Source organism: Procambarus clarkii, chromosome 10, assembly GCF_040958095.1.
Source record: "Procambarus clarkii isolate CNS0578487 chromosome 10, FALCON_Pclarkii_2.0, whole genome shotgun sequence".
Taxonomy (NCBI): domain Eukaryota; kingdom Metazoa; phylum Arthropoda; class Malacostraca; order Decapoda; family Cambaridae; genus Procambarus; species Procambarus clarkii.
Window position 1 is genome coordinate 53,165,810 of NC_091159.1, and position 14,087 is coordinate 53,179,896.

The 14,087-nt window shown below is 43.0% G+C and overlaps 1 protein-coding gene across 3 annotated transcripts in view; it reads right to left on the minus strand.

The window, feature by feature from the left end:
- LOC123774986 (polycystin-2) overlaps positions 1 to 13,786 on the minus strand; it is a 69,641-nt gene extending 55,855 nt beyond the window's left edge. Inside the window, exons 1-2 of one of the 3 annotated variants that reach the window (XM_045769717.2) lie at positions 13,651 to 13,786; positions 4,472 to 4,713 (exon numbers count right to left, since the gene is read on the minus strand). In XM_045769717.2, coding sequence (XP_045625673.1) covers positions 4,472 to 4,682 — 211 coding nt within the window. In that variant the 5' untranslated portion in view covers positions 4,683 to 4,713; positions 13,651 to 13,786. Of the gene's footprint in view, positions 1 to 4,471; positions 4,714 to 4,819; positions 4,906 to 9,745; positions 9,857 to 13,650 lie in introns of those variants that run through there. The other 2 variants (XM_045769690.2, XM_045769727.2) reach the window with 2 other exon arrangements.
- Between the last annotated feature and the right edge of the window lie 301 nt (positions 13,787 to 14,087).

The following is a 14,087-nucleotide window of genomic DNA, read 5'->3' on the forward strand; positions in this document are numbered from 1 at the left end:
ATATTTTGTCTAGTCCCACGGCTTTTGTCACATCCAGTTCCTGCAGTTGCTTCTTTACTTTTGGTGACTAACTTCAGTGATGCTTTCCAGTGGAATTTCCCGTTCAGTTTGGGCTCTAAGCACTAGTGGCAAATCAGGCTCCAGCTTGGATACGTCCTGAAAGCATTAAGTTCCTTACATACCTCCTTATCCTTTTCAGGGTGTCCTTCCTCACTTTTGTCAAGTTTGACAACCTGCCCATTCACAGTCATCTTCCTCCTGATATGACTAGAGCGTATCGGACGTTTTGGATCGGACTTAGCCTTGCCCGAAACTCTGTGCGTATTAATGGCTTTAGGCATAGTATGTACTAGCTCTATCTAGAAAACTAACATTATGTTTGTATCTCACCTTGTATGCATGTACTTTTACCTGAATAAACATTGTATTTATTTTTGTTTGGAATGTCATTCTCGTACTACTGCTCTGCCACGCTCCTAGTTTCTGTATACTAGTTTGTGGCCTCTTTGTATACACTCTGTTTTCCTTCTGCTGTGTTCTCTATACTTCTTCCATGTTCTTTGGCTTTTTCTCTTTGCTTTGATGAACCACGGGCTAATGCTGTTCTTGCTTGCATTAAATCTTAGTGGTGGTATAACTCTTTCTTTAGCTTTTTTTTTTAGCTTTTCAGTAACGTAGTCCATCATGTCCTGTGCTGCTTTTTCTCAGTTCTCTTCCCCATTGTGGCCGTCCCGGGAATTCTTTGGCCTGGTATTGTCTTCTCGTGTATGGTGGCCTTACAGTCTGCCCCTTGTTACATCTTTCTATGGACTCCATTGTCACTATATATTCAAACATTATAACATGGACCTGGTCCAATGTACCCGGGGGCCGCGCGCACGTTTCATCCCCGGGGCCGCGCGCACGTTTCACCCCCGGGGCCGCGAGCACGTTTCACCCCCGGGGCCGCGCGCATGTTTCACCCCCGGGGCCGCGCGCACGTTTCACCCCCGGGGCCGCGCGCACGTTTCACCCCCGGGGGCCGCGCGCACGTTTCACCCCCGGGGCCGCGCGCATGTTTCACCCCCGGGGCCGCGCGCACGTTTCACCCCAGGGGCCGCGCGCATGTTTCACCCCCCGGGGCCGCGCGCACGTTTCACCCCCGGGGCCGCGCGCATGTTTCACCCCCGGGGCCGAGCGCATGTTTCCATCCCCCGGGGGCCGCGCGCATGTTTCACCCCCGGGGCCGCGCGCATGTTTCACCCCCGGGGGCCGCGCGCACGTTTCACCCCCGGGGGCCACGCGCATGTTTCACCCCCGGGGCCGCGCGCACGTTTCTCCCCCCCCCGACGCCGAGCGCACGTTTCACCCCCGGGGGCCGCGCGCACGTTTCACCCCCGGGGGCCGCGCGCACGTTTCACCCCCGGGGCCGCGCGCACGTTTCACCCCCGGGTCCGAGCGCACGTTTCACCCCCGGGGCCGAGCGCACGTTTCACCCCCGGGGCCGAGCGCACGTTTCACCCCCGGGGGCCGCGCGCACGTTTCACCCCCGGGGCCGCGCGCATGTTTCACCCCCGGGGCCAAGCGCACGTTTCACCCCCGGGGCCGAGCGCACGTTTCACCCCCGGGGCCGAGCGCACGTTTCACCCCCGGGGGCCGCGCGCACGTTTCACCCCCGGGGGCCGCGCGCACGTTTCACCCCCGGGGCCGCGCGCATGTTTCACCCCCGGGGGCTGCGCGCATGTTTCACCCCCGGGGCCGCGCGCATGTTTCACCCCCGGGGGCCGCGCGCATGTTTCACCCCCGGGGGCTGCGCGCATGTTTCACCCCCGGGGCCGCGCGCATGTTTCACCCCCGGGGCCGAGCGCACGTTTCACCCCCGGGGGCCACGCGCACGTTTCACCCCCGGGGCCGAGCGCATGTTTCACCCCCGGGGCCGCGCGCACGTTTCACCCCCGGGGCCGCGCGCATGTTTCACCCCCGGGGCCGCGCGCATGTTTCACCCCCGGGGGCCACGCGCACGTTTCCCCCTGGGACTGTAAGTGTATCTTCAAGGAATGCCTTTACATTTCCCGTAATCACTCGTACGGAGAATTGTGGTGATGACTTGGGGGGGTTCTGGTGATGACCGGTGGGGGGGGGTTGTGGTGATGACTTGGGGTGGGGGTTGTAGTGATGACGGGAGGGGGGGGGAGGAGTTGTGGCAGTGTTGCCCCCTAACAATGCCTCAACAAGGGCCTTGCAACCCAGACGACCCTCTCTCCCACTCTCACACTCTCTCTCACTCTCTCCCACTCCCACTCTCCTCAGATTTGGCTCAACCCGTCCTCCATACAGCACGTCGCATTTTGACCAAAACTTTACCTAAAACTGTCGTACTAGAAAAAAAATGGTCGCGGCTCGCGAAACTGACATACGACAGTCCCGTTTTCTGTACGACAGTTTCTTGACGCTGGGAACCTTGGCGAGAAGGGCCAACCATGCTAAACAGTCATGTAACCCGGGATTCGACTCAATCCTCTAGGATTCCCGAGGCATATTGCGGGCGGTGAGTCACAATAACGTGGCTGAAGATTTGACGCACATCAAATGACGAGACGTAGGTTATTCCTAGAAGGTAAGAGTACAGCGAAAAGGTAAGAATAGGATGAATGCGTGTAATAATGGGATAGCTAAGAATAAGAGGAAGGTTAAGGAAAAAGGAGACGGGGGGGGGGGGGGTAGAAATACCCTAAGCTACTCTATCCCTTTGAGATGTATTTCTTTCTTATCTCAATAAACATACTTGAACTTGAATAAGGAAAAAGGAAGGTTGGGAAGGATAGGCTTAATTAAGTAAGGTCACGTTTGTTAAGAAGGTTGGAGCATTTGAGTATGTACTGTGAAAGGGAAGAGTCAACAGCAACAAAGCCAGGACTAAGGTTCATGTTGGGTCTCAGAGACGAGTCGACAAGACGGCGTCTGTGAAGAGAGGCAGGAAAGATTAATTTAGAAGAAGACCAATCATTAGGTATGATTAGACTCCCAAAAATGACAGAAGAGAGCGCTGTTTGTGTCTGCAGACTTAACATTTCTTTTGTGTTAAGTCTGTCATTTAGTGTACGACCAGTTTCCCCAAAGTATTGGAGAGGACAAGACGAACAGGAAATAGAGTAGACACCAGCAGCATGGAAGCAGGAGAAGTCTGAACCACATTACTACCAAGGGTATTAGTCAGATTTTTTTAGTTTATATATGAAGGGAAGGCAGATGAAAGATGGTGAAGTATGCCTGGCCAGGATGGAGCCAGAGCAAACTCTGGTGGAGGTCCGTAGCGATTCTGACGTTGGAAACAGGTTTGGGATGAAAGAAATTTCGTTTACCTTGAGGGAGGGAGATAGTTATCAGGGAAAAGCGCCAAGCCATTACGACTATATAGCACTTGGAAGGGGTCAAGATAAGGATTTGAGATGGGACCGGGGAGAAGGAATGGTGCCCAACCACTTGGACGGTCAGGGATTGACAGCCGACCTGCATGAAACGTGACCGTCGCTCTACCGTCCACTCCAAGCGGTTGGGTTTGTTTAGCTTGAGAATAGACACAGTTGATAAAATGTAAGGGGTAACCAAGGCGAGAGAAAGATTTGTAGATAAATGAAATTTCAGAGTCCAGAAACTGAGGGTCGCTGATGTGAAGAGCGCGGAGGAAGAGAGAGACGAGGACACTTTTCTTAACAGAAGGAGGATGGTAGGAGGAGAAGTGAATGTACATGCCACTATGCAGAGGTTGTGGTAGACAGAGAACGAGAACCCGGACACAGAGCTGTGAACATCAAGAAAAGGAAGGAGAAAATTAGATTCACAGTCAACTTTGAAATTGATAGAAGAAGCCAGATTGTTAAGAGAGGAGAGGAAAGGCTGGAAAAGACTAAAGGTCATGAAGCCATAAAGCAAAAATGTCATCAACATAGCGAAGCCAGAGAGAGGGACGAGTATTAATAGTGTAAATAAGAACGGTTTGGAAGTATTCCCTATGGAGAGTGGCAAGAACAGGGGGGAGAGAGAGAGAGAGAGAGAGGCGTCTTCCGATACCAACTCAGGATATTAAGCACTGACTGTGGTTCTACCCTCACCGCTTCTCTTCGAATGCACAAATAAATCACATTAATGTTATATATAATAGAAATGTCATGTCAAGAGAAATATGAGAAATTGTCTTGTCAAGATACGTATAGCGCAGCAGTCTGCTCACAACCGAACGGCCCCGGGTTCGATTCCCAGGCAGAACGAGACGTTTTTGGCACGCTTCCTTACCAACCCAGTTGTTGTGGTATTTCATCCTGGCGAAAGTTTAGTAATTTGCCAGGAGTAAACGGGATGAACCTAACAGGTTTCGTGTCCCTCGACCATGGGAGACCAGTATTAGAAATAACGTACCGATGCCAGTAGAATATGACACAGTACCGCGTAAATCAAGAGTCAGAACACATTAAACAATCGGGGAAAAACTCACGTGAGACACAGGTGGAGAAGTTGTACCAGCATCCTTTCTTGCGGATGGTCTCACTGTTGTCGTACTCGTAGTTGTCGACGGCGGTGGTGGGGGCGGCCCCGACGGGCCCAGTGGGTCCGGGGGCGCCGTCTCGCCCATCAAAACCTCCCCAGGCCTGCCGGTTAGACGCGTTGGTCCCTGGCCGCTCCAGTTCGCTGGCCGGATTGCTCATCTTGGCTCACACGGAGGTGCTGCTGCTGCTTCTGTGTACGAAGAAAAGCTCGGTTCAACACAAACTAAAACTCATATAAACTAACCAAACCTTATTTGCCTTACACTACCTTAACTAAACGTTATCAAGTGTATTACCTTAGAGAATAAAACAAGAAGAATGTACGACAGAGGACACGGTCGACCGATCAAGTGTGTATACGTCAACACTGTGAAGCAATAATTACCCCGGGGCGGCCATAGCCCTCGCCACCCTGCGTGCGCCTCCTGTAAATTTCATCAACAAGGTCAGCTGAGACATTCTCCGCACGACTCTGCTCAGCTGTTGAGGCTAACCTCCGCTGACACCACCCAAATAACCCCAACCCAACAGCCCCTCAACCTAACGACCCCTCCCTACACCCACCCCATCAAACCCCACCCCGCCTCGTGTGTTACCGTGGTTAAGGCACTTGGCGACACCAGAGGTTGGATACGAGTAACATTCCACACAACACTTACCATGTTGACATTATGGGAATATTAGAACATTTGGTTACTTTTTTGTATTGAAAAATGTTAAATGGAGTTCGCCGAATTGTCAGGATTTGTTAACAAATTGCAACCAACTTATTAGCGATAATTTGTTAAGACTCCTTGGGGGACTAATGGTTCACAATTTAATGAATCAACTGATTGTATTCGGACTCTTTTGGAACAGTGCTTCGCTTAAATCTTCGCTTCGCATCAAACGTTCGAATCGCATCTCTCTAAATACAGCCCGTCCTTAAAACAAAGACCAAAGTCCATTCCATGCACCCGTCAAACCCCCTGTTTAAGAATAAAAAACGGTTTACCCTCGATTCACAACTGATGACGTTCGAACACTTCCGGAACAAGTGCTTCACTGACGACTTTTGTTCGAACCACAACGCTGTAAATGTCTCACCCACGTACTACAAATACAAATAATCGCTAACGGAATCTAAACACCTAACCTAACCAATACCTAAATATGCACAGTATGCTATTATATAACAATATTAATTTATATTTGAGAAGATTCCTATTTTGAATGAAGAGCATTTTAAAAATTGACGAATGCGTTTTTTGGGGTCGACGCTGGATGGAATGGACTTGGTCTGAGGACGAGTGGTGTGACTGTTAATTGTTTTATTCGCCTATAGAGGGACCTGATCCCCGCCAAACACACGCCGAAACTACGACGTTGGTACAACGTTCGAACAAGTTTTAACACCTCCTAACCAGTTATAACAACCAATATAGCAAATTGTAACAACGTTCTAATACGTCATAAACACGTTAAGCCAAGATGTAACAACTTTATTACAAGTTGTAACAAGAGGAAAATAGAGACAGTTCCGGTTTGTGTTTCCAGGGGGGTCCGTTCTCGCCCCAATCTGCTTCGTTTTATCTTTTCTTTGTGGGATGTGACTTGATCATGTTTCTAGTGTTACGACGCCTATTTTCCCGAGACACTATTTAGATTATCTAGCTGTTATCTTATTATTTGCATTATCTAGCTGTTCTTCCCCAAGTTATTTCTTTGGTCTCGGTTAAATAGTTACCAAATCCGCCTAGAACGCTATGCGTGTTAGTGGCTTCGCAAGAGCGTTAAACTTAATCCCCACCGTATGTACTATCATACCCCATTGTACCTACTTGTATATTAATATAAATGAATCTGCTTATTACTAAAATTGATTTTGCTGAATTCTCTTTGATTTGAAACTGGCAGCGCAGGTTTCATGCTTTTCTGAACTTCTATTAGTGATCCCAGTAACAGGTATATATAATCATTATTTTACGGACCAATTCAAGTTCAAGTATGTTTATTGAGATAAGCAAGAAATACATCTCAAAGGGATAGAGTAGCTTAGGCTATTTCTACCCCCCAGCGGACCAATTTATCACTGTGAAAATAGGATGTAGGGTGTTTCCTTTTACAGTTAGCTATAAGATTTGCCTTAAACCAGCAAATAGATCACACACCGTAAGAGGCTGTTCATTCAGACGGCTTCCTGGGATTCTGGCCGAAATAACGGTATCTGTAAGGCTTCCATTTTAGGCACCGTAAGTTGAAATTCGCTAAGCAAGATGATGTTCGAGGCTGAGTTTGTGAGATCTTCCAAGCAGTATTTTATTTTCATTAGTTTGTCTCTAAACTGCTGAGGCTTTGAAAAGGACAATAACCATACATAGGATTTATATTTTGATTATCAGCACCTCCACCATGCATCCTGGGGTAGGCTCAGCAATTCGACCCTGGTGGGGAGGGGGGGGACCTCGATATATGCGTAACATGTATATATTCACTGGCTGCCTGTCCCGCGACATAATGAATTAATAAAGTCTCAGGACAGACCTCATTATCACACCAATAACTGTTGATACGTGTTCAGACTTCACCTTATCTATGCTTACTCTGCTGTTGATCTGCTAACTGTGCCTTAAACCTACTCAAAACGCGTAATTTATTAAATTCTGGTTTTCAGGGTGATTGTATTAATGTCTTATTAATTAATGCTTCATGACAGTTAAATAACCACACTCACTATATCTTAGTTACAGCAATAACGGGAATAAGCGACATTTATCACGGCATGTAAATATATTTTTGAACTTTAAACGCACGGAGAATGTCAGTCAGTTCAAAATAGTTAGAAAAATTAACAATGGAGAGACCTTTGACAACCCGCTGGCTTCCTCTCAACGTCGAGGCCCTCAGGTAAATTCAATTAAACCACAAATGCTTTCATTTTCTAATGTGGGTCTGTTTTTATTTCATTAGGTCCATTCGACCGTCCATCGCACCACTGACAATAGTTGGGCAGAAAAACCAATGGATTTAGGGAGCCGTGCACGACTATAGTAATGAAGGCAGCTGTGCACGAAAAATATTCAAGGCAATTGGGAACGAAAGATAATCAAGGCCGCAGGGCACGAAAAATAATCAGGCAGCCGGGCACGAAAAGTAATCAAGGCAGACGGGCACGAAAAGTAATCAAGGCAGATGGGCACGAAAAGTAATCATGGCAGCCGGGGCACGAAAAGTAATCAAGGCAGACGGGCACGAAAAGTAATCAAGGCAGACGGGCACGAATAGTAATCAAGGCCGACGGGCACGAAAAGTAATCATGGCAGCCGGGGCACGAAAAGTAATCAAAACAGTTGGACACGAAAAGTAATCCCAACATTATTCGTTCAGTAATCACGACAAACAGGATTGGTTCAGTAATCAAGGCAGCCTGGTGGGAAAGTATGCTCGCCTATTGATTTAGCGTGTGGCTATATAGTTGCCATGGAACTTAAAAATTAAACTTGACAGTAAGGAGTAGAAACAAACATGGCGACTTGAGGGCACAATATATAATTGTATTTACAGTAGGCTTTAGTCACACACAATTTTCCACGAGGGAAAAATATTATACTCTTGCTGAAATATATCGTTGAGGGGGGTTATATGTTGCAACATTACCTCCCACGCTTTCAAACAATTAAACACATTATTATTATTATTATCTACTTACACGTTAGTTAATTATCAAAGAAAACTGCTAAGCCAGTATGACTATACAGCAAATGAACTTGTAATGGACAATTTGTGTAATAATTTTTTTTAAAAAGACCATATATATATATATATATATATATATATATGTCGTACCTAATAGCCAGAACGCACTTCTCAGCCTACTATTCACGGCCCGATTTGCCTAATAAGCCAAGTTTTCATGAATTAATGTTTTTTCGTCTACCTAACCTACCTAACCTAACCTAACCTAGCTTTTTTTGGCTACCTAACCTAACCTTACCTATAAATATAGGTTAGGTTAGGTTAGGTAGGGTTGGTTAGGTTCGGTCATATATCTACGTTAATTTTAACTCCAATAAAAAGAAATTGACCTCATACATAGAGAAAAGGGTTGCTTTATCATTTCATAAGAAAAAAATTATAGTAAATATATTAATTCAGGAAAACTTGGCTTATTAGGCAAATCGGGCCTTGAATAGTAGGCTGAGAAGTGAGTTCTGGCTACTAGGTACGACATATATATATATATATATATATATATATATATATATATATATATATATATATATATATATATATATATATATATATATATATATATATATATATGTCGTACCTAGTAGCCAGAACGCACTTCTCAGCCTACTATGCAAGGCCCGATTTGCCTAATAAGCCAAGTTTTCCTGAATTAATATATTTTCTCTATTTTTTTTCTTATGAAATGATAAAGCTACCCATTCCATTATGTATGAGGTCATTTTTTTTTTATTGGAGTTAAAATTAACGTAGATATATGACCGAACCTAACCAACCCTACCTAACCTATCTGTATAGGTTAGGTTAGGTTAGGTGGCCGAAAAAGTTAGGTTAGGTAAGGTAGGTTAGGTAGTCGAAAAAACATTAATTCATGAAAACTTGGCTTATTAGGCAAATCGGGCCTTGCATAGTAGGCTGAGAAGTGCGTTCTGGCTACTAGGTACGATATATATATATATATATATATATATATATATATATATATATATATATATATATATATATATATATATATATATATAATCGAAAGCAAATTTAACAAACCCGCTAACATATGCCGGTGCTAGCTCAGTTACACTTGGCATTTGTCGATTAGCTTCACTACGTAGTATGTACAAGTTAATTGCTATGTTTCAATTTCAATTACCAAAATTGAAACAAAACTTAGGCTATTTACTACGACCAAACCATTAACCTCAAGTAATAAGTAATCAAGGACTGAGGCAATATTCCAGTCAGAAACCTGAAATATTCAACAAATTTGCTCCTTTGCAATAGAAAAAAAGGGAGAGATCTTAGGCTACACTGTTCAAACGCAATAGAAAATCACATCATTTCTGCCTACCAAGCCTAGTGCCTTCTTTTTAGAACTACAAACTTACTCCATTGAATGTTTATTCAACATATTACACATTTACAAAAGCTACAGCCAAACGGAACTTGGAACTAATCAATACCTATTCACAAAAATGTACAAACCCGACCAAACTAACCTTGCCCCCGCTGCCATAGCACCGAGGTAAACACAGGTGTCTCCTGGCCACCCCTAGCCACCTTATCTGCGTCTAGATAACAGCCACCAGTCTCTCATATCTTAAGTAGGTTAGCAAGAGCTTGAGGTTATTGATAAACATTGAAAAGTTATCGGAAGGCACGTTTTCCAACCGGTTTTGTCCTCTCCTGCTTAATATCTGTTGACGTCAGGGGGACACGGGTGGCCCGCGCCTCCCAGTCTTAGGTCCTCCCAGCTGCAATCAACTCTAAATTACGCATTCCCTATTTTTAGTATACTATGCAACCGAAAATGCCCTTTTGTTGAATTAATATTCATGATATTATAACTGTACAACAAGTAATTTATCAAAAGAAGGCGCCAAGCCGGGGACCAATGTAGCACCAATAACTGTATTTTTCCTAGATAATTCCTAGATAATTTTATAATTCCTAGAAAAGATTAGATGTTTTGGTTCTGTTGGCAATGGTAAGCATTAGAGGGGTGCGATTCGAGTCCCTGTCCTCAGGCTAGACTCGTCCAACCGGCGGTCGACCCCAATGTCGCATTCATTAATTTTAACGTACACAGTATTCAAATATTTATTTTCTCAAATATAAGGTAATATTAGTTGAGGTAATATTACCTTATATTAAAAAACACCAGGTAATAATACCCGAGGAAGGTGTTTTTCATTTATTTAATAAGGTGTTTAGCGACTAGATTAATGAACATTTATTTGGATACAGTTTGAGGACGGGCTGACGGTAAGGAGTGGAATTCGCTCCAGCTGACAGCAAAGTCACGAGGATACAAAAATAGTTTTATCAAATATTTTGTTATCGTCATTGTTAGAATGACTTGCTCTTTCAACTGATTGTACTATAAATATCATTTAATAAGTTACTTAATAATTTGCCGATTTCGCTACTTAAGTTTGCCCATATTGGACAAATAAACATTTAATAAAGATAAAACGTAATTTATAATACTGTACACATACATTCAAGTAAAGAAATATACAATTGACTTTTTTTTGCACCTTCGTGAAACGGCAAATAAAGCACATCTCCAAGACGACACTACTGAACAAGACGATGGAGTGCTCAAATACAAACTTAAATGGTCAATACAGTGTCAGGTCACGTACCTGACCATAATATTGGATTAAAAAATAAATAGCAGATGCAAAACTAAAATCTAGACTAAGGGCGAACTGTCAGAGCTGGTATATGGAATATTTACACTAACTAAACAAACCAAAGCTGTTAATAGACTAAATCTTGAAGCATGTATGAAAAACTCCAACTATTCAGAAAAGTTGAAACATTGCTAAAAACCTAACAAATCCTAGGTAAAATAAAATGGAGTTTAGTTCCTTGATTCCAATATGCATCTATACTACTTCCAATACCGTTCTCAGGACTGGTATGTGCTGAATAATAAAAGAACGTATACATCAACTAAACAAAAATAAATGCGAGAAGTGTGAGGAATACATTATCCGACATTGGCCATCATTCAGAATGGAAAAAAGCCCCCATACCATCATGTGGCGCAGTTGTCACCACAGAGGTCACAGCCACAAGATTCCAGCTTCGATTCCCACTGCAGAAAGAAACGCCAAAGCATGTTTCTTTTAACTTGATACCGATATTCTAGCAGTAAAAAGATACCTAGATGTTTGGCAGCTATTCTGAGTTGCATCCTGGGGAAGGTTAGCATGGCCTAGGGGAAACGGGGGGGGGGGGGGAAGTTTTTCTAAAAGCCTAACAGGCTACCTGCTCGCGACATTGGGAAACAAACTCTTCGAACATACACACAATAAAATCACGAAAGCCACAAATACAAATAGTTGTGAATTAACAACCCTTAAAGAATGCATGGTAGCACAGTAGGCTTCGTTCTCGACTCAAAATCAGGGATCCCGGGTTTGAATCCCGGCTGGACGGAAATGGTTGTGCACGTTTCCTTTTACCTAATGCCTTTGTTCACTTAGTAGTAAATAGGTACCCTAAAGTTAGGCAACTATTATAATGTTGCATCTTGGGGAGGGTCAGTAGATCAACCTTGGGAGAGGACCTACATACGGGCCTAAAGTGTGTGTGTTGTGATATATTTTATATATATATAATATATATATAATATATATATATATATATATATATATATATATATATATATATAATATATATATATACATATATATATATATATATATATATAATATATATATATATATATATATATATATATATATATATATACAATATATATATATATATATATATATATATATATATATATATATATATATATATATATATATATATATATATATATGCCCGACAATACAAATTATATTTAATTACATTATTTACCCTGATGGACAGTAACATCCAACTATTCGATGTATATGATTATATCTCTACAACTCGGGTTGGGGGTCTGTCCATGTTAATGCTTCACCCTTCTGCCCACTTTAAGTGTTTAAGGGTTACATGGGTGGTTGGGGTGGAGGAGAGAGAGAGAAGCTGATAAGCTGGTAACAAATCTGAACGACCAGAAGCTAGTTCCTTAGAGGCACTGTGTGTAACACAGCACACAGCAAAACTGAATAAGCAACAGTAAATTATTGTATCTTAATAAGATCGAAATCATTTAGGCAATCCATGAATAGTATACCTTGCTAGAAAGTAATGCTTGTATGATATAAATGGATTTTAAAATGTTTCATTCGTTCTGTCGGAGATAGGAACCCTGTGTTTATAATATAAGTACATACATATTAGGCATATAAACATACACTTTAGGTTTATATCGAGATTTAATTACTGGCCCTCCCCAGGATGCAATACCCAATAGTTGCCTAACTTCCGGGTACCTATTCACTATTAGGTGAACAGAGGCATAAAATTAAAGAAAACGTACACAATCACTTTTGTCACAAGTGTCACATATGTTTTATTATTATGTCTAGTTACATTAAGCAGCATTATATCTAAAGCTAGTTCAAAAATTATAATATGCAAGAAAGTACATGATACAGTGGTCTTTCATGCGCCTAGTGGCCTCAACAAGGATAAGAAGCTGGCGTCTTGTCATATGTTCCACATTACATGTATTACGACTTTTACATGGACACACAGACTAATCAACTTGAGAATGGTCCAGGACGGACCGAAACGTCGTCGTCCCTTCACCTTCTAGTGTGTGGTCTGGTCAAACTACTTCACCCACGTTATTGTGACTCATCGCCTGCATACAGACTGATGACTAGGTTGCAAAGTTTATTAACATTACAGTAAGTCTGTTTATAATAGTAGATAGTTCAGCTTAATTAACATTAAATCCATACTCATGCCGCGGACTGTGGCAAAAGTGTCACGGAATAACACAAAGGGTTCAGGCACAGTCTCCAGGTTTAAAAAGAAACCAGTTACCTTTAAGCTAAGCAATTTGCATTTGTGTTCACTATTTACATTTGATTTTTATTTGCATATGCTCCCCACGTCCCCCACACTCGTGTGTGGTGCACGGCTGGCGGTAGAAGGGTGCCAGGCACACCATGGGCAGACGTGGGAAAACTTGAGCTTGAAGCCTTTATCTACCTCAAGACTCAGGTGTGTATATGCTCTATGTAATTCAAATCAAAGCACACCAATTAAGACAATGTTTTTCATAATGCCTAGTTTCGCCACAGAAAAAGGTACTAATTAAGCTACCGTGTTGAAACAATATGCTTACTAATGACAAACAACTAATCTCATTGTTACCATAATCACCACAATGATCAGAAGTTGATTCAAGCCTAGATAAGTTTATGAATACTAATTTAAATCGCCAGGATTCATTCTCGCGCTGTGTTCTATTTCTTGCCCCTTCAATTTGGGTAATAACACTTACTAGTGAGCAAAGGAGCCCGGCGTGGGCCGTGTGTGGAGGGAGTGTGGCGCCAGCTGTGGTGGTGAAGCCCGTGTGGTAGCCGCAAGTGAGTGCTAGAGCAAACAGTGCCTGTCTGCTAGTGCCAGGCAGGGTGACACTTGGGAGGGACCTGCGCCCCACACTCCCCTACGAACAACGCGCTCTTTCACCTCACAACCATAAACATTGCGTCTCGAAGTCTTAATTGATCCTGACTTCTCCTTCGTCTTTCTTTTACATAACATACTTCTTCAAGCACCATTATCAATAAAAATTAATATTTTATTAAAACACACAAGTTTTTTAAATTTTTGTAGGGTTTAGAGATACTATAAACATTATAATTGAAATTAATAAAAGAATGTTTTTCTTCCAAGGTTGAGACAGTTTGAGATACGTAACTATGACAACGGTAACGC